The following is a 19,069-nucleotide window of genomic DNA, read 5'->3' as shown; positions in this document are numbered from 1 at the left end:
GCGTAAGAGTTTGTTTCAACTAATTATGTGAATGCTTGACATTAAGCAGAGGAAACCAACAAGCTGCAACTTTAAAATCACACAATAAACAACTAAGAAAGAATCTAAGAAAAAGTCCAAATTTACAGAATGTAGTCAGAAATTTAAGTCAGACATCATTAAAAGTCAGAATTTCAAAGTCCATAGTTTATGTTATCCACAGAACTTACCCCGAAATAGATAAAAGACAAAGTCAGGCTGAGGATCAGGTCCCCCTGGTAAACAAGAAAGAGGCGACAACAGATACAGGAACTGAGTGGCTGATGAGGAACAGCCTGGCAGCAGATCAGATCTCAGGTTATATGCTGTGGTGAGAGAGAGAACAGACGCAGACTCACAAGAACAACGTTTATTTTTTACAGCTGTTCTGTGAACATTGATTTAAACTAAAGAATAAGAATAGAATGAATAAAACAAACATAATAAGTGGCAACATTTATTGTGAAGAACATTATTTGAATCTGGAGGCTTGTTTCTGCAGGTCCTGTATTCAAATGAGAAAGAACTGGTAATTTTAGGTGGAAATCAAATCTTTGTGAAGGAGGATTTTGTCCTGTTTTAATTATTGTTGTGTAGACGTGACGTCTTTATGGCCTCTATTGGACACTAATATTTGGCAACTGCTAAAATAATATTTGTACAGAGGAAGCTGTGACATCATCCACACAAACTTATCACTTTATCACAATCCCTGAATAACGCATTACGATGTAATTCCCATCAGAGGAGCTTCTGTTATAGTTAGTTACAGTGTCCTCAATTACATTCTCAAAGGTGATCACTGCCACAAACCTACTTAAATCTGATCCTGTTGTGTAAACACTCATATTAACTTGAAAAGCAAACCTAAACAAAAACTCAACCTGAAAATTAAATACACAGGAGCAAATAGTCCTGATTACAGATGTAAAGCTTTACCAAACTGGAAGAAGCAAAACAGGAGACAATCTGCCATGACACAGTTCTATCCATTATGGGAATACATCTGGTAAATTACCTTCAAACCTTGTCCTGTAGAACTAAAATTATAGCTTTTTTATCTTTGGGATAAGATTTCTAGCCAAATGCATCAAATTAAATAATTTAATAAACACATTTCCACTAAGTTTTATACCCAAGAAATCCATCCAGTAGATGGTGAGGTAAAACACAAATGATAGTATTTTAGTCAGTGACTGTAGTGACACTGTGTTTCAAATGCAGGCACAAAGAGTCACAGGTGAACTGATGGTGATACATGAGCTAAAGTGCATTCAAACAGAGCATAGGCCAGCGAGGTTCTGCACTGGGATCAGTCCTCCTCATCACTCCAGAAGGCGTCTTCATCAGGATCCACCCCGTGGAAAAGTCTGCAACCGGCAAGGGGCACATTTAGCCAATTTGTTCATCGATGGACAATAATGGAGTTGAAGTAACACTTACTGGTTAAAACAGGGTGAATGTGGGTTGTTAAAGTGACTATATGGATTGACTTTGCTGAGCTGGCCCAGGCACAACCAACAGAAGTATTGCCTACATGAGGTACATGTCATCTTGTTACAGCCGTCCACTTTCTAGAGACAAAAATGACCAATCATTAGCAAGAAAAGAACATTTAAATATTATAACAGTGAATGATCGTGTCTCAATAGAACTGTGCAGTGGTTTCTGTTCACCTATATGGAACATAAATGTTCAGCATGTGCTAATGTACTGCTACCAACAGGGGGCGCCAACCTGAATGTTGGTTCCACAGCGTGGGCAGCATTTGCAGTTCTCATTGAGCCAGTCTCTGCTAAAGGACTCTTCCACAGCTTTCTGGATCACTCTCTTCCCAAAGCGTTGCTCCATGAATTTTTGTGTATCAGGTGCGGCTGACAGGTACTCATCTCTTAGGTTACGCAACTCATCTGTGACACAAAAAAAGCAGAGGAACCACTTTTACTATGAGAAACTGATATTGTTGATATTTAAAATACACGCTGCTGGGTTGAATGGACAGTGAAATAACAAGGTACAAAGTAACCAATACTATATTTCCACTGTTACCTGCTGTAATTTTACAATGGGAGAGACCGTGATAACCCAGCTTGCACAATGTGCAAAAAGCGTACTGGCAGGCTGAGCAAATGCCCATGGTTGTATCTGGCTCCACCATAACAGCAGTGCCGCAGGACTGACGTGGACAGTAAACCACGTCAGCCATGAGGTCCAGACTGGACTGGAGCAGCAAACGGTCGTAACGGGCAAACAGCTCCTCATCCACCAGCAGCTTCACCTGACACGTGAAGGCGAGGGGGGAAAAGGAAGACAATTATGTTCATATGATTTAGTAATTTAATAAAAGATAGAACATATTATTTTGTAAAGAATACACACACACACACACACACACACACACACACACACACACACACACACACACACACACACACACACACACACACACACACACACACACACACACACACACACACACACTCTTTCTTACCTGTAGCGGTGTAGCTAAGGAGGTACATTTGAGCTCGGGACAATTAAGGCACTGAACGTTTCCATCGCGTATTTGGATCTGAAAGTATTCCGTCATGCAAGCCTTGCAGAAGACATGTTGGCATTCCTTAAAGCAGAGACAGTTTGCGCCCAGCTTTTCTATGAAGCAGATCCCACAGGAGAAAACCTTGCTGTCAAACACTCTCTGTTGCTGGGCCTCGTCAAAGTCCAGGAGTTGAGGTAGGAGGTCGGCACGCGGGTCCATCAACAGGACAGTTCGTGGGTCCAGATTTGGAGATGTTGTTGACTGTGATTCAAATTTTGCTCTTTTCCTTGCCTCAGCAGTTTCAGAATGACTTCCACTCACAGCTGAACAGAATTAACAAATACATTATTTACTCCATAAATGCCTTTATTTAAATTGATCATTTTGGAGGATGTCTATCCATAGGCCAAAAACATAAATGAAAAAATATATACCTGTAGCTGCAAATTCGGTTTTCTTGCGCTCACTGGTCATCTTATTTCCTCCCCTGATGATTTCGAGAGGCGACTGTATGCTCAGATAATCCAGAGCCTCCTCTTTAAGGAACTGAATCCATGTGAAAAGAATCACACAACCTTGGTTTTCCTCCCATAACTGATCCAACCGTCTGCACAGAGAGCTCATCTGTGCAGGTAAAACAGAAAAAAAAGAGACGTAGTTTTAAAAGCAAGCTTCTTATATATTAGGACCAATATATTATAAAAGGCTTGCACATCATACCTGCACTCTGCTCATCCATTTAGAGCTGAGAGTGAAGATTGGTGGGGCTTTAGATGGGTAGTCTGCAGGAAGCTCAAAGTTGAGCATCAAAGGAGGTAGGAAGCAGACACTGTGTTCAGTCTCCTTCTCCCCTGCAGCAAACAGAGGGGCTGTAAATTCTGCACATTACTTATTACAGCAAACGCATTGCTCAGACTGTGGAGGCTTTTTTTACTGATGACAGTGTTGAATAAATCTGGGTTTGTATTTACACTGATATTCATCATCTCCCTGATACTGTTGTATGTATATGGAAAATGCTCACTGCCTCTTCTACTAAAATAAGCTGTGCATTAATTGTGCGCTTTGCTCCATTGGCAGCTGTACCTTTGACAACTATTTTGAAATCTGAAGGGAGCTCCAGACATAGTTGGATCTCTCCTCCATCTGCCGACTCTGCACGGTGGAACTCCTCCTCATCATAGATACTTGCTAAAGCAAGCAGCTCATCCTCCCGGGCTTCCTTGTCCTCAGACATTTACATTCCTGCAACAACATGACAGTCCAGTATACAAGCAGGAAGTAACTGTGAGGAAAACATAAAATGAATAACTTGCCTAACTGCCGAACGAAATCAGAAGGATTTGACATACCAGCATTCAGATCATACACGTTTACAGACACATTTTCATGTGCCGCTGTTTGCATATTAGTAGTTATTACACATCGGTATGTTTGCACACACACCCAGTGTATCAGAGGTAACTTTGCTGTGACATAGCACCAGCTTGCCTTAGCTAACACTGAGTTCATTTGTTAGCAAGCTAGCTAGGAAGCCTAAATTTGTATTCACCCGTAACCCACGTAAGGTGTCCGTCATTTAATGACAACTTACTACTTACCAGGATGATAGATGATGTTGTTGTAATGAAAGACAAAGCGACGATCACCGCGACAGATTCAGTAAACAACTGACGTGGTTAGTTAGCCAAGTAAGCCAGCTAATATTAGCATGTTAGCTAAAGTGGCGCTAACTTGCTATAGCTGTACTGACCCTCGCTTATAAATAACGCGGATACTTCCGGACTACCAAACAAACGAAATATACTATAATAACACGTTTCTTACCTTAAACGACCCCCGCACTAGTGAGTCCTACCCTTTCACCGGATCATGGCTGTAGTGGGCACATAGGTTGCCAGATCTGGCTGACAAAACGTACTCCATTACAGCGTAGACCCCCACTGCGTGTTGTCACATATATTTATAACTATAATGGATTTTTATCATTTCACATTATGGAAACAATTTCACACACACGTCCATACTGTAATGATAGAAGAAAGTAACTGAAAGGTAAAAATACAAGTTGAAAAGTAAATCTATACATCTAAAAAAGGCTAACCTGGCAACGCAAGAACCCACAGCTACGGTGTCCCTTAGACTAAATTTAGTGACACACCCCATATTTGTTTACTGAAGTTATTTTGTGTAAACGTACTTATATTTGTACAGATTCTTTGTAACTAAAAGTGGACTAAGGCAAATTTATACTGTAATTTGCAATGTAATCTTCCACAAGACCAAATATGTAAAAACACATGATTATTCGTATATTAAATGAATTATTACTTCTAGAAATAGAAATAATGAAATACACACTGAAGAACATTTCTAAAGTGTAATTGGCCACTTTCTCAGGTGGAAAATATTACACCTCTTTATTTATGGTTTAACTTCAGCAGGTAGATTCACCTTGGGAACGAATAAACTAAACAATAACTTTAAACTACTAATCCAATTAGTTTGTTTTGAACCCAAGCAGGACTATGGTACTGGCATGTTTAGTATAATAAACAATATTTGATAATAAAGCACTGTAAAAGCTGCCATTTTGTGTAACAAGATATTTTACAGTTTGTAGTATCTAATATTATTTGTTGCTAAACATTTGTAACCAAGGTAACAAAGACAACCACATTTTCATGGTTACTTATTAATAAGGTATTTCTAACATAGCATGCTTTTTATAATCACGATTTATTCATTTTTTTGTTGTGGCAACAACAGCAGCACAGCGAAAGTGGTTTGTTGCACCAGCATTCACGCTTTTAAGTAGAAAAACAAAAAAACATTACAAGCCTACAAGCAACCAACAGACCTTTGGAAGGACAAAAGCCAGACAATGAAGTACTGCATGACAGTAACAAACTAACTTGTTTCAACATACAGTACTTAAACAACAAAATCCAAGAAAAACTAAAAAGTCAAGTATAATTCAGCAGATAAACTTACCTGTTTACCTATGACTACTTGTCATTTACAGTTTGGAACAATCCATGTTCTTTAACAAGTGTCACCATATGTTTATATTACCTATAGTGCAGTACATTACACTTCCACATTCCTTTATTACTAGGAAACCCACTTTTTTAACATTCCTCAAACCGGACATTCATAGTTGCTGAGAAAAATAATCTTTAATGGCCACCAAAGCAAGACAAGAAAAACAGCTTCCATCCAATGTTCACAACTGATGAAATAAAGTCCTTTCTTTAATAATATTATGCAATATTGTTGTTTTCAAAAAAAACGAAGGAACATGCCAACTAGGCCGACTGATAATTAAATATGAATGAAGGGTGCTGCTGTCGGTGTCTTTGTGAGAGAAGCTACTGTGTCGTCAATAACAATCTCTGAAGAATGACACAGTGAGGGGCGATGAGCAGAACAGAACAAGGGCCAGCTCATCGTGAACGCTCAAAGTTAGTCAATGTCCATTTCAGGGAGCTTATTCTTCACTTTTCCCTCTTCCGTGTCTGTGGATTTGGCTTTGTCTGGGTTGCATGGCTGGGTTTCTGTTGGGTCTGGTCCATTTACTGGCCCGTTCTCTGTTGCCTTTTCCTTTGTAGGTGGCTCCACCTTCGGCTTGGGTTTGGACAAAATGGGGTTACAGGTTGAATAAAGCTCCTGAAAAGATACATAGAAAAGCACATGGATACGTTTAACTCGATGTTAACAATAAGCCAGGTATTGCTGGTAATGGTGAGTTCAACTCTCTGAATACCTTAGTCTTGCCCCTGATCTCCGCAACTTTAACTACAGGATCCAAAGTGAGGTCCTGACTGTTCTGCTGGTTGATCTTGCCATTCATCCAGGTCATGGCATCGTTCACTTGCTTGTCCACACGAGTCACCTCCAGCTCATCCAGGTGCTCGTACTGCTCATCCTACAGATGAAGACACATGTGTATTCAGACATCGATTTTGTGAATATTCACAAAGAGAAGCTCCACATATGTGATAAGCTGACACCTCAAGGTAACAAATCTTGAAGACCTGTATATAATTATTTAGTCAATGACAGTGAAGTTAATAGGAGCTGCTGAACCAATAAATTATCAACACAAGTAAACACTTGAGACATGCTACCTTTGCCTTGTAAGCTTCAATAATTTTCATATACATCTGGATTTGTTTGCCAAGCTCCTCAAATGCTTTTGGTCTCTCCTCAGCTTCCATGTATCTGTTATAGATAGGCTGGCCAAATCTCTGAAGGAAAGAATGTCCAGTTTAGTCAAACACAAACAAAAACTGAGAGTCAAACTAGTAAAACATTTGACATAGATGAACATGATTTAAAGATAAAATCAACTAGAGTCAAACAGAAAATACTCTTATTTCAACCGTTTAGCCTTCTGTTGTTCCTTTTAGATTAGTATATTACTGTGACATGGTGTGTGTCTGGTTACCTTCAATTCAGCCAGTTTATCAATGTAAACTTGTTTCTGTTGGTCCTCGCCATCTTCATACAGCCAGGTCTCCGTGTCCTCCAGTTTTAACGAGAACGCATCGCGGTCCTGCAGTTCAGCAAAGTTCATTATTCACATGGTCGACGTGTTGGCTTGGCATCTACACTACCTAACCTTCATTTACACTCACAGCTTCGTTCACAAACTTCTCCAGGACGCCGTGCAGTTTATCTCTCATGTCATACACATATTCTTCTACATTGTTCTTTGCGTCGTTCCTCTCCTTCTCCAGCTTATCCTGCATGATCATCTTGCCCTGGAAGAGTCACAGTGAAATATGCTCATTAGCGGAATTGCAGCAGTGGAAAAGACTAACAGACTAACAATTCACTTGCCAAGCGAAAAGAATTGACCAATATTAAATAATGAAACATGGACCAGTAAGTGTCACAAACACATTAGCTTTGACTAATGCAGTGTTCATGCTCAGTATTACCAGTGATTTTTAGAGCATTACCTCATTCTCCACATACGTATTTAGAACGTCACTGGACAGCTGCCAGTGCAAGTTATTCTCTATGGGCAGCTCCACTGTCTTTGTTTTCACTTTGGGCTTCTTTGCCTGAGGGGGCTGGTCGATCTTCTTCTCCTGCTTGGAATCCTCTGCTGTTGTCTTAAAGATGAAAATTATATTATTGTCAGACAAAAGGTTGTTAATCTCATCAATCTAAAATATATCTTTGGGACTGGCAAATATCAACTTTCAGTTTAAGTAAATGATTTGTAAAGATACAATAACAAAACAGTGTCAGGAATTATTTAGTTTTGTTTAAACACAGATTGTAAACTTCTATTTATTATGTGTGCGTGTGTGTGTGTGTGTGTGTGTGATTCAGTCATTCACTAAATGCTCATCACCCAGTGTCAATGTTGATGTAAGGGTTAGTAAACTTAATAAAGTGGTTACCATAGTGCTGGGCAATATGGCCAGATACGTGAAAGCACAACTTATCAAACACTTTCTATTTAACAATAGACACACTTTAGGGATGAGCCTAGCCTTCTGGATGAAACGCCAAAGGAATATTTATAAAGACATCTGTGACAGAAAAAGGCCTTTCACCTTCATGCCCTCCTTAACACTGAATTGGTTTACAATGAATAATATTAATAAATATTAAGGTTGTCAACCTGTGTAGTTCTGCTATAACCTCTACTATCATGAAAGTAAACAATGCCTTATCGCCCAGCACTAGGTTACCTCCATCTCTTCAACCTCTGATTTCTTCTCTTCGTTGTCTCCAGTCTGAATTTTCTGATCCTCTTGGTCCACTTGCATTTTGTTCTAACACACGGTAACAAAAGAAAGAACATACATGAATAGTATTTGTCATGTTAACTTTTGCTGAAAAGCTGGGACAAATATCAAAACTAAATGTCTCTGAGAAACAACATAGAGTTTTGAAGGATTTTCCCTAGAGATGTTCGCTGGAGAAATTATGTTTTAAATTGCCTCTAACGCCACAACAACTGAATTGAAAAAATCTCAAGGACTTCCAACTTTCAAAGTTTAATGTAACAAAGGATTAGAGTTTGGGTTCCACATCACAAATTATGATTAACAATCCAAGATAAAAGATTACAGGACTATAGTTAACAACATTAAGCGGTTCCCAGTTTTTATGGACAAGGAAAAACTTCCAGAGACATGCTGTGACTACTAAAAGGCAAGGTCAGGCCACACGGGCACATTGTGTCACGACTTAAGCAATCTCAAACGTAAGTCACTAGTAACTCGTTCACACAGACACACACACGCACACTCTAAAACACGGGGTATTACAAAATAAACAAACCTCCTCATCCTTCACAGCCTGCTCTGTCTCCATTGGCTCATCGGGAGTTTTAATGACTTCTACTAGAGATGCACTTGATACGCTGAAGACACCGTGAACGTTAACCCTAACTTTCACTTTGACCTTTGCACTTTCTCCACCCTCCTGTGGAGTGACATTCTGGATCAGGAAGGAGCCTGTGGGAGAAACAATGATCGTTTCAATAAGGAAGGCTGTGAAAGTCATACACATAACTGGATACAATCAGGACAGTTGATAGGAGATATCCTACTAGGGAAACTTAAGATGTGGCATAAATAAACCTATTATAAAACACGCTGTTAATAAAAGCAGACTTGAGTTGGACTACAAATGCATAAATTCTCACTATTAATTTGTTCCTGGGGTTAAACAAGGAGTACCTATGGTGGCAGTGGGATGGTGCAACTCCTTGGGGTTGCTATAGTAAGCTTCAAGAGAAAAGGGCTCTTTCCGGTAGAAGGTCAAAACCTTTGAGAAGGGAGCTGCATGGTTCTTTGGGAAAACTTCGCAATCACTGTGAAGGGAAAAAAACAGCAAGAGGACAATGAAAGAAAGAAACTTTATTCAGACAGTCAGTGTGTGGCTTATAACCCACACCACTAGCTGGAGAGTTAAAGAAGATCTTAAATTTATACTGACAACTTATACTGTAATAATAAAAATCCCTGAACTCCTGCTAGGTGCGATATTGATATTCACATCTACAATAACTGAAATGTTGATTCAGTTAAAATGTGCAAGCAAAAAAATGCATTCTCTATTCTCTTTGTAGACAAAAATCCAAACAGTTTGACTACGTTTACACCCAGGTGATGGAGATTGTACCTCAGTCCTTCCTCTGCAGCTGAATTCCATCTTAGGGAAACCGAGTAGGGAACAACATCAGTGATGGAGAACTCTCTGACTTTGAACGCTGGTGACAAGATGGCACACTGAGCACAAGGGGGGGGAGGGGGGGGGGGGAGGCTTCAGGACCTTTCTTTGAGTTGTTTTCACGTTATTACTCATGACACAGAATCCAAATGTTTACACTGGAATTTACAGTGCTGTCATTGTTATGATGCTAAAGCTGTACCTGCAGGGCGCAGCCTCTTGCCACGGCCTCGTCTGCATTCAGGGTGGTGCTCAGCTCTTTACCAAAGAATTTGCCAATGCGCTCTTTGATGGCGGGGATTCTGGAGGCACCACCTACAATCTCCACGGCATAGATATCTTCTTTTTTCAACTCTGCATAGAGGAAACAGGAGATAATAATTATCTGTCCCAACACAACAGCTAATAAAGATGCTTTGAGTTCACTGTGATGGCTATGACCGCTAAAGAATGCAATAAAGAAACTGGCTATGTAATAACTTTGAGCTGCTGTTAAAACTGCAAAGGTTACGGAACCTGATATAATTCTGTTGAGTTTAAACAAACTACTACTACATACAAAGAACAAGAGCAAGAGGAGAGGAAACAGGTGGGATTATGCCAGGTTGGCATGCTTCCAGTGTCTCTCTCAGTCAAGCACATGACTAAACATTGACCAGTGTGCACATGTGAGGGCAGTCCTGCTGCTATTAAAATCAGATGTACTCACTGGCTTGTTCCATGACGCTGCGCAGGGGACCCTCTACTTTGGCCAGCAGCTCTGCACACATCTCCTCAAACTGACCTCTGCAGACACATGGTCACAGATTATTAATAGATGCACACTTACTTATATACAAAGCCAGGAAAAACCCAACAAGTACACGGTTCAACAATAGCGTGTGACTGGTGCATAGATGCATTCTATAGTATTCTGTTCTGACTACAGATTTTCAGTCTGAAGCTAAAAGCAAAAATCACTTGAACATCACATATTTAGGTACCTTTGGAGCTCACCTGTTAAGTTTGCTTGACACATCAATGTCATTCATGAAGCATTCAATGTTGAGAGGCAGGTCAGAGGAGTTGGCGCTCATCAGCTTCTTGAGCTTCTCACATTCTTGGTAGAGCCTCACCAGCGCCCGTGGCTTGGATTTAACATCAAGCTTGTACTTCTTTGAAAACTCCTCACAGAAATGGTTGACCAGGATGTCGTCAAAGTCTTTCCCACCGAGCTCTGAGTCAGAGGCCGTAGCCAGAATCTGATAGTAGGAGTGGTACATATTGAATAGTGGAAAATTTATATATTCGGTGTGTGTGAGTATTTATCACATCTGATAACAACAGTATGCTGTGTTCTTAGAACGTAAAACATCTTCTATTTCAGTATGCATTTTCAACAAGCGCACAAATTATTCATTACACACCTTGAGCTTTCCCTTGTTGAAGGCACAAACTGACACCTGGTAACCGGAGTGGCCAAGGTCTACAAACACCACTGTTCTGGGCTTCTCCTCTGGAGCTGGCAGGTCCTGCTTGTAGATGCCGTATGCCAGAGTCACTGCATCAAACAGGCATAGAACAGTTCGAGTTTGCTCATCTCCGCATCCAGTCAGCAAGCTGTAGTTCAAATGCATCAAGCAAACCCTGACTTACTATAATCCTAAATTAAACCAGGCTAAAAGCTCCATTAATACAAGCTGTGTAAAAATCTTACCTAGACAGTGTGAAATAATTGCATCAGTGATTCAAAACAATATGTTCCACTGCAAAGCTTAATACACATTATGTTAGTTCACAACACTACTAAAGGATCGTTGTGTTCCTCTGTACCTGCAGTGGTCTCATTCATCAGCCGTAGACAGTTGAGTCCTGCGATCTGAGCAGCATCCATGACAGACCTCCTCTCTGCATCTGTGAAATAGCTTGGAACCTGGCGTGAAACACACACTGTGTTTACCAGAATGAAAAGTTTAGACTGAGTGAAAACACATTGGGTAGTTGGAAAATGATAATTAATTGTTATTATTAATTGTTGCACCAATGATGGACCAAATATATCTCAAACTAAAACCCTTTAGTTTTTCTATGCAAGTGATCAGTTTGAAAGCTAATGACGCAAACAGCTTGTAATGCATCTTCTGCACCACACGACGTTGGGGTAATATTACCATGCTATTACTACGGAGACCAAAACAAAACATCCCCTTGGCCAAAACCTAAATTTATCTACAGGCCTCAGTAATGATAACATGTTATTCATTTCCAGGGCTGATGTAAACCCCAGATTTAGGCCCAGTGAATGCAGCCGTCACTCTGGGAGAGATCTGCGACATTACATAACAGATGCTCCTGCTGAATCCATATATTGAGAACAGCAAGAAGCACACACTTCCCACTCTTCACCAACAAGGTGCAGGAGTCAGAAAATCCTTCACACAAGGTAAAGTGCTTAGAAATCAACATGTCACCTGAACAGGTGGTCACACATTTCTACACGTCTGGCAGCCTACACAATTTTGTTGTGTCGGAAAAGTACTGGTTTATCTAAATACAGTATACAAACACATTTTTACAAGCACAGAGAAATCCAATTAAGGGCTGTATAGATTATCTAGATGCCTTGCTGAAGCTGTGAAACTGGTGGTGTTGTCTGCAAGAATGCTCACCGAGATCACACAGTCTACAACTGGCTTCTTCAGCGCACTTTCAGCAGTCTCCTTCAGTTTAGTCAGCAGCATGCCTGTGACCTGCTCAATGCTGAACACCCGCTCCTCATCCATGTACATAACCTGGGGTTTACAAGAAATAAGACATACAGTAGTTCAAATAATGAACAGTTAAATAATCACGCCACATTTACTCTAGTTAGAATTTAAAGATGCAGTACAAAGTGTAATATTCTGAGAAAAGAGCATTATGTCACACAAGAAGAGGGGATGAAAGCATAAGCAAAGTGGTCAAAAAGAGATAGCAGGTTTCCCATACTCTTGATAAATCAATGTCAGCTTTGAAAAGTTTGTAGTGCAATATAGTTTCCTTAAAACCATCTTTTTAATTGATTAATAAATAAGGACCTAGATCCTTAAATCTTACTTTTATACCAGTGGATCCAGTTGACATCGGTGCCAGGTCAAACACTAACTTGGACTTGACGGACTGGACGTAAGGGTCTGAGAAGGCCCTGCCATGGAATCGCTTGAAGGCCTGAACTGTGTTTTTGTAGTTGGTAACAACCTGAACAACAAGGATAATAATAATAATAATAATAATAATAATAATAATAATAATAATAATAATAATAATAATAATAATAAGTTTAACTACAAGGGAATCTGCTGATGTCACTTTGATATTTGTTATAATGACATTTTGTTTTACCTGGCTCTTCGCAGCTGCTCCTATAGAACGACTGTTTGGTCCGAATGAAACAAATGACCTGTAAACAACAAAGCCTAATGTCAGGGTATAACAGCCAACAGATGAAGCTCCTAATGCACCAATCGTTTCTGAATACAACTGAAATCTGAAGAGAATTAAGTATGACTTTATTTATAACTGTTAAAATTGAATTTCTGAACTCATGAACTCATAAACGTTTACATATAATTTCCAATCATCTGTTACATAACACTGCATCAATACAGTCTAAAATTCTGTGCTCATCCCAGAAAGAGGTCGCGACAGGTTGTAGTAATACTGGCTGTCACTAATACAGTCACTGTCAGAGGAGTCAATGCAACAAGTCTGCTAGAAAATAGACTCAGCAGTCACTGGGCTACAACTTGATCTAAAGGCAGAGCACTATTTTGTGTTTCTGTGGTGTTTTAACATTAACATTAATTGAAGATTTTAAGCAGCAGACACAATTAAATACCTGCAATTAGTACAGTTGACCACACATGCCTTCAATCATCTTCCTGGTTATCTTTAAGTGACTAAACAAACGGACTCACTGTTTCATTTACATATTTAAAAATACTATCAATTATCAAAGAGTGAAAACATATATTTCAACAGAACATATATTTAATCAGAAAAATATAACAGTAATCATACAACCCACATATTGGACTCTACTAATGTCAATATAAAAAAGTACATTGTTCAGCTACTTCAAAGTTAATTATATTAGGAAGATATTTAGGAAGAAAATAGTTATATTCTTAAAGAAAGAAGACAAATTGCTAGAATATTCCAACAAGCTGCTGATGGCTGCTGTCGTCATAGAGAAAATAAAGCTAGGCGCACAATTTGTCACACGGGATGCGCCGGTTATTCGGAGCTATCGCCTTCAACCTTCAAGAACTCTATACCAGGTGCAATAAACACCGCCCTTCTCGTGGTCGTCGGGCGATTCAAGTGAACTTTTCAAACTGCATAGTAACGTTAATAAAACTGTGAGCTTAGCCAAGTTGCTAGCTGAAGGAGATGTAGATTCTGGAAACATCCATGTTTGTCACTGAAATGTTTCAATAGGTTTTACAAATTTAACTATTTAAAAAGACACGTTAACTACAGCACACGGACACAAGTTTAATAACAGCAGCTAACTAGTCAGTAATGATGCGTTCACGTGCATCAGTGTTATTCCAACACCCGGGCAAGACAACTGTCAGAAAATAAAACATCAGCGCAATTATTCCATCAGCAGTCTAAGACATCACGTTAGTATTTAGGTACTCACGGTGTGCATCTGTCGCTGTACTCGTTGGCGACTGTCTCGATTCCTCCGGCTCGGGCTACAGCTACATAACAGCTTTGAAAACCCAAATCAAAACCCACCACTGACATCTTGTCCAGTCAACGTCAATCTACGGTGTGACTTAAAATACAACAAAGATATAGCTGGAGATTGAAAAGTCCGACGAAGCCGTATACTGTAAGACGCTGTGTTAAGTAGGGCTACTTCTAGTCATAATCCACTCTGCCGCCGTTACCGGTCTGTGTGATCTGTGCTGGCAGGCTGCAGCAGCAAGGTGGTCTTACTGACTTCTCTGAGTCTCCGTGGGTTATCGCGAGATTTGGAGCGTTCTAGACATCTCTGGACCTTTCCATAACCATATGAAGGCGTGTCCTCTAATTCCAGAAACGTTTTGAGAAATTTCTAACAATTTCGAGAACATTGCTTAGTATTTACTCTCGGAAGTTTACTCTAAGAACTAATGTGATTCTCTTTAAAAAGCGCTAGTTGAAATGTAGGCAGGTATTCATAAACAAACTCTTAGGGATGTATTTTTTGCATGTGTTAAATCGCAGAAACACATACAATATATTCTTTGCATTATTGTTGTGGTATGGTTTTCTATGGTTCTGGTAAGTGTTTAAAACGTGTATTTTTAATTACCTGTTCTTAATGTGATTTTTTTTTACATTTCAGTTATTATGCATAATATCCATTCACCGCAAAGAATTACAGAAAATATATAAGATAGATGGCCCATGTATTATTTCAAACAACAACAACAACAAACATAAATGGTTTGTATTTTTTGTGTCTGTAGTTTAAACAGCAACTGTTTTATGTCAACCTTATTTTAACGTGATGTAGACAAGTGTTTTGTCTAATTTTTATCTGTCATAATAATTGTTTTAAAGGTGTGGAAGCTGGCAAAAAAAAGTTAAACTTTTTGGCATTTAAATGAACGCATATAGAGCTCATGACAGTACTGCAGTACCCCATTTGTGACGTTTGGGGCGAATGACCGGAAATGCTGTGTATTTTCCGACGAAGAAGAAAAAGTACTCTGCAACATGGCGACACCCATGCATAGACTAATAGCTAGGAGGCAAGCGTGAGTATAATTTATATTTAACTAATTATAACCGGGTCACTTTGTGTACATATTAGTGTTTTATATGTTACTGAGCTCGTCAACATTCACGTCAAATGTTTGAGGTAATTTACGATCACTGCAGCCGATGCTAAGTGGGAACACAAATGCGCCACAGTCTTTGTCTACGATGTAGAACAATTCGATTTATAATTAAATCCTGTGTTCATATAAAAGCCAGGTCTCTCCTTATTCTGTGACTGATCTTGTAAATTTACACGAATAACCAATGCCAGTTTTGTTCATAGGAGAGGAATATATTGTAAGGTGACTTTAGGTAATGACAAAAATATTTGTGGTGCTGTTAATGTTAAACCTTAGGAGTTGGTCGATTGTGTCGGAACCTGGAGTACAAAATTTTGATCTTTACAAATCAAGTAAACAAGCATCAGTTTAACTCTATAGTGTAGGGTCGGGCTTATAAAATGTAAACAGACAACAACAAGACCACGTTTATTGCTTGTGTGGTCAAGAAATCTAACCAAATGGTTCCCATTTCCGAGATAAAACAGTATAAATTCTAGAAATTGCAACGTAGACAGTCATGTACATTATTATTGGTTATTTTTGTCACCTAAATAACAACAACACTCCATTACAGCCACATCAATTGCATTTTTTTTTTTTACAGTTGTAGTGTCATATTTTTAGTCTCATGAAAAGACACTAGGTTCAGATTTGTGCTACTCTGTTGACAGAGAGGCGAACAAACAACATGTGCGTTGCCAGAAGTGTTTGGAGATGGGGCACTGGACCTATGAATGCACAGGGAAGAGGAAATACGTTCACAGGCCATCCAGAACAGTTGAGATGAAAAAGAAACTCAAGGAGAATGAAAATAGAACCCTTAGTATTACTGGGTAAGTTGTCTCTTTCAGGTAGGGAGGTGTTTACTGTTAATTATATTCTGCGACTAAAACACATTGTTTTGCTGTTATGTTGGTCAAATGATTTAGTGTTATACGGCTTGCATTTGATGAGCCACTTGTATTCTATTAAAAATCGGGAATACATTTGAATTGTCATTAGTCTATTGTCAAAGGAAACGCTCACTGAAACTGTTGCTTTCTCTGTACAGACCAGGAACAGAGAAATCCAATGAGAAGAAAATGAAAAAGAAGTAAGTAAAGTGTACGGTTAACCATCAACTGTAAAAACTGTATACACCAATATAGCTCAAACTAATTCAATAACTTGACTGTAGATGTTTTTTTCAGTTTTACTAATTTTTGGAACTGGTTACTTCATACCGACATCAGACTGGATGTCAGCATTTATTCTGTTTGTATTTTATAACCTGTGCTGCATTATTGTCTCACTCTAGTTTCTAAGCTTTTGTTTAAACATTTTGTGACCTGGTCCCACTGTGGATATATATATATATTTTTTTTTTGTCCTTCAACTTCCTTCAGCTTCCTTCAACTTAAAATGACAATTCAGTGGTAAAGCTGCAGTCTGTAACAAGGTTCACATGGATCTGTGTCACACATGAGAGTTTTTTTAGATATCGTGACTCATTGACTACTGTTGTTATTTTCTGCATAGGTGTGTTATTATAGTGTGTGGTTCTGGTGTCAGATTAGTGATTCTTATTTCCTTGCAATTATTACCCATTTTAATGGCTTCATTTAATTGCTCTCTAAAGTTTAGGATGTCTGTCTTTTTGTGATAGCCACAAGGCTGGAGGTTGCCATTCTCATAATATGAATAATAATACCAATAATTAATTATCATTTATCTTACAATGTAAGCAGATAAACATTCATAATACAGTGAATGTAGCATTGAACTGGAAATCATGCTGCTGCCAGCAATTTATTTAAAGTATATAAATGTTAATGTTCACAGCAAGGAACAGATGGAAATTGACAGTTATAATATACCATTGTAAGTAGATTACAATAGGCATGGTGGGAAAAATGGGCGAATCATACCACATTTGGCTTTTTATGGACTAACTTCTATTAGACCTATTGTCCCTTCACTTTGTGCTTTTAGTGTTGTAAACCTGTACCACATCTCAGTTTTTTTAGTAAGTAGCCTCAACATGTTGAGTCACATTCTCATTTTTCCCTTGTTAAATCGCAACACAGAAGCGGCCACTTGATAAGACTGCATTGTTTTCTTTACTCATGTCTCTTCTTGTGCTCTCTGCCACTTAACTCAGGGCTAAAGATTCCAGTGGCAGTAGCAGTGACTCAGACGGCTCCTCTAGTGACTCACCGTCAGACAGCAGCGACTCCTCCAGCTCCTCTTCAGATGACAGCGACAGCAGCAGTGACAGCGACGATGACAGCTCTTCCTCATCTTCCTCTACCTCCTCCTCTTCGTCCTCAGACAGCTCAGGCTCAGGAAGTAGCAGCGATTCAGATCAAGGACCTCCAAAGAAGAAGAAGAAAAAGAAATAAATCAGTAATTGTTTAGTTATTTTATTATTTTCATTAATAAATGTTTACTATACAGTTCTTTTTTTGTTAGGAAAAACTGGACTTGTCATGGTTTCAAAACACATGTCCATTTACTTTTCCTCATGTAATATTTTCTCAAACTGTAGAACTACTGAGAAGATAAATAATGGAGGAAAGCATTGGGTGTATTCATGTTGACTCAGTTTGTACAAAAGTATTTTTTAGTCAGCTTGAATCTATACAGCTGACCTAAGCTAGTAAAACTATACAATAACAACAATCTGAAAGACATACATACTCTTAAGGACACAAAAGAAACATTTTTTTCTTCAGGTTTAAGTTAGTTTGAAATTTAAGATTGAGCTATAAAATTTAGGATGTCTGTTCATTGAACTAAATGTGACTTTTTTATTTTCTGCTGTTATAAAAAAGTTTTGTTTTACAAAAGTGGAACATAACATATTGTAATATGTCTTTTTGCAAACTGAATAATTCCAAATAAGCCTAAAATACTAATCTTGTCTAAGAAAAAAATGATTCCAAGAATAAATGTTTATTTTAGAAGCTCCCGGGTTTGACGTGTTGTTATTTGAGCTGAATTAGACGATGAATCAAAAATGCTTCAACTTCATCAAGTGTAATATGCATTAAATGTGCACACCATAAATATTTTGAATTGCATATTTGTTTTATTCACAACAAGCTACGGTTGTGGAAATCTACATTTTGGTATGTGCCTTAACTCCCCAGGATAGTTATTCTAACCATCCAACATAACATTTTGTTCAGAGCAGGTTTCTAGGTGTGTCAAAGGTGGAGTCAATAAATTAAAGACAGTTGCATGTGTGAACTGGGTGCTACAAATAATGTAAGTGTTTTTTGGGATAGAATCAAGTGTATGACAGAATAGAAATTTATATCTATTGCTTTTATTGCCAAAAGACGTATCACTGTTAGACTAGTTATTCTAATAGTCTGGACCTCAATTAGTAGCAGTGTGTCATTTTTTTTTATTTCCGTCCTGAACGTCATATTTGAGCAACCTGTGCGTCACAGAAGTGTTGCATTCGGTGCTTGTGGGAATTATTCCGAAA

At 38.7% G+C, this 19,069-nt stretch overlaps 3 protein-coding genes across 5 annotated transcripts; 1 reads left to right on the top strand and 2 right to left on the bottom strand.

Annotated features, from left to right (window-relative positions):
* Window positions 1-373: 373 nt before the first annotated feature.
* On the bottom strand, window positions 374-4,539 carry rnf14 (ring finger protein 14). 2 transcript variants are annotated; one of them, XM_029174418.2, is made up of 9 exons: window positions 4,382-4,539; window positions 3,641-3,799; window positions 3,275-3,405; window positions 2,989-3,178; window positions 2,510-2,877; window positions 2,068-2,296; window positions 1,756-1,928; window positions 1,462-1,592; window positions 374-1,388 (listed from the first exon to the last, which is right to left on the bottom strand). In XM_029174418.2, exons 2-9 carry the CDS (start codon window positions 3,789-3,791, stop codon window positions 1,331-1,333), a joined length of 1,431 nt encoding a protein of 476 aa, XP_029030251.1. In that variant the 5' UTR covers window positions 3,792-3,799; window positions 4,382-4,539; the 3' UTR covers window positions 374-1,330. The 2 variants fall into 2 exon arrangements, with proteins under 2 accessions (XP_029030251.1, XP_029030252.1); XM_029174419.3 differs by lacking the exon at window positions 4,382-4,539 and adding an exon at window positions 4,156-4,334.
* Window positions 4,540-4,920: 381 nt separating this feature from the next.
* hspa4a (heat shock protein 4a) lies at window positions 4,921-14,744 on the bottom strand. 2 transcript variants are annotated; one of them, XM_029172967.3, is made up of 19 exons: window positions 14,421-14,744; window positions 13,115-13,172; window positions 12,830-12,970; window positions 12,403-12,525; window positions 11,567-11,666; window positions 11,161-11,294; window positions 10,751-10,995; window positions 10,464-10,540; window positions 9,957-10,108; window positions 9,707-9,813; window positions 9,262-9,395; window positions 8,861-9,036; window positions 8,281-8,349; window positions 7,522-7,677; window positions 7,195-7,320; window positions 7,005-7,112; window positions 6,685-6,804; window positions 6,321-6,482; window positions 4,921-6,223 (listed from the first exon to the last, which is right to left on the bottom strand). In XM_029172967.3, exons 1-19 carry the CDS (start codon window positions 14,525-14,527, stop codon window positions 6,020-6,022), a joined length of 2,499 nt encoding a protein of 832 aa, XP_029028800.1. In that variant the 5' UTR covers window positions 14,528-14,744; the 3' UTR covers window positions 4,921-6,019. The 2 variants fall into 2 exon arrangements, with proteins under 2 accessions (XP_029028800.1, XP_029028799.1); XM_029172966.3 differs by having other exon boundaries at window positions 8,266-8,349; window positions 14,421-14,743.
* A 587-nt stretch (window positions 14,745-15,331) lies between these two features.
* Window positions 15,332-18,541, top strand: zcchc10 (zinc finger, CCHC domain containing 10). Its single transcript, XM_029172968.3, has 4 exons — window positions 15,332-15,528; window positions 16,266-16,427; window positions 16,646-16,687; window positions 17,735-18,541. The coding sequence occupies exons 1-4, from the start codon at window positions 15,488-15,490 to the stop codon at window positions 17,973-17,975; spliced, it is 486 nt and encodes a 161-aa protein (XP_029028801.1). The 5' UTR covers window positions 15,332-15,487; the 3' UTR covers window positions 17,976-18,541.
* Window positions 18,542-19,069: the final 528 nt, after the last annotated feature.

Source organism: Betta splendens, chromosome 14, assembly GCF_900634795.4.
Source record: "Betta splendens chromosome 14, fBetSpl5.4, whole genome shotgun sequence".
Classification (NCBI taxonomy): Eukaryota; Metazoa; Chordata; class Actinopteri; order Anabantiformes; family Osphronemidae; genus Betta; species Betta splendens.
The sequence above is the reverse complement of the archived record's forward strand: the minus strand, read 5'-3'. Positions and strand labels throughout refer to the sequence as shown.

Coding starts and splice junctions, on each gene's coding strand:
- hspa4a (XM_029172966.3), bottom strand. CDS start 14,527: ATGTCAGTGGTGGGTTTTGATTTGGGTTTTCAAAGCTGTTATGTAGCT. Junction 12,526..12,829: donor CTGGATCCACTGGTATAAAA/GTAAGATTTAAG, acceptor TGTAAACCCCAG/GTTATGTACATGGATGAGGA. Junction 11,295..11,566: donor GATGAATGAGACCACTGCAG/GTACAGAGGAAC, acceptor TGTTTGATGCAG/TGACTCTGGCATACGGCATC.
- zcchc10 (XM_029172968.3), top strand. CDS start 15,488: ATGGCGACACCCATGCATAGACTAATAGCTAGGAGGCAAGC. Junction 15,529..16,265: donor CTAATAGCTAGGAGGCAAGC/GTGAGTATAATT, acceptor CTCTGTTGACAG/AGAGGCGAACAAACAACATG. Junction 16,428..16,645: donor AGAACCCTTAGTATTACTGG/GTAAGTTGTCTC, acceptor TTCTCTGTACAG/ACCAGGAACAGAGAAATCCA.
- rnf14 (XM_029174418.2), bottom strand. CDS start 3,791: ATGTCTGAGGACAAGGAAGCCCGGGAGGATGAGCTGCTTGCTTTAGCA. Junction 3,179..3,274: donor AATGGATGAGCAGAGTGCAG/GTATGATGTGCA, acceptor TTACCTGCACAG/ATGAGCTCTCTGTGCAGACG. Junction 1,593..1,755: donor GCTGTGGAACCAACATTCAG/GTTGGCGCCCCC, acceptor TTTTGTCTCTAG/AAAGTGGACGGCTGTAACAA.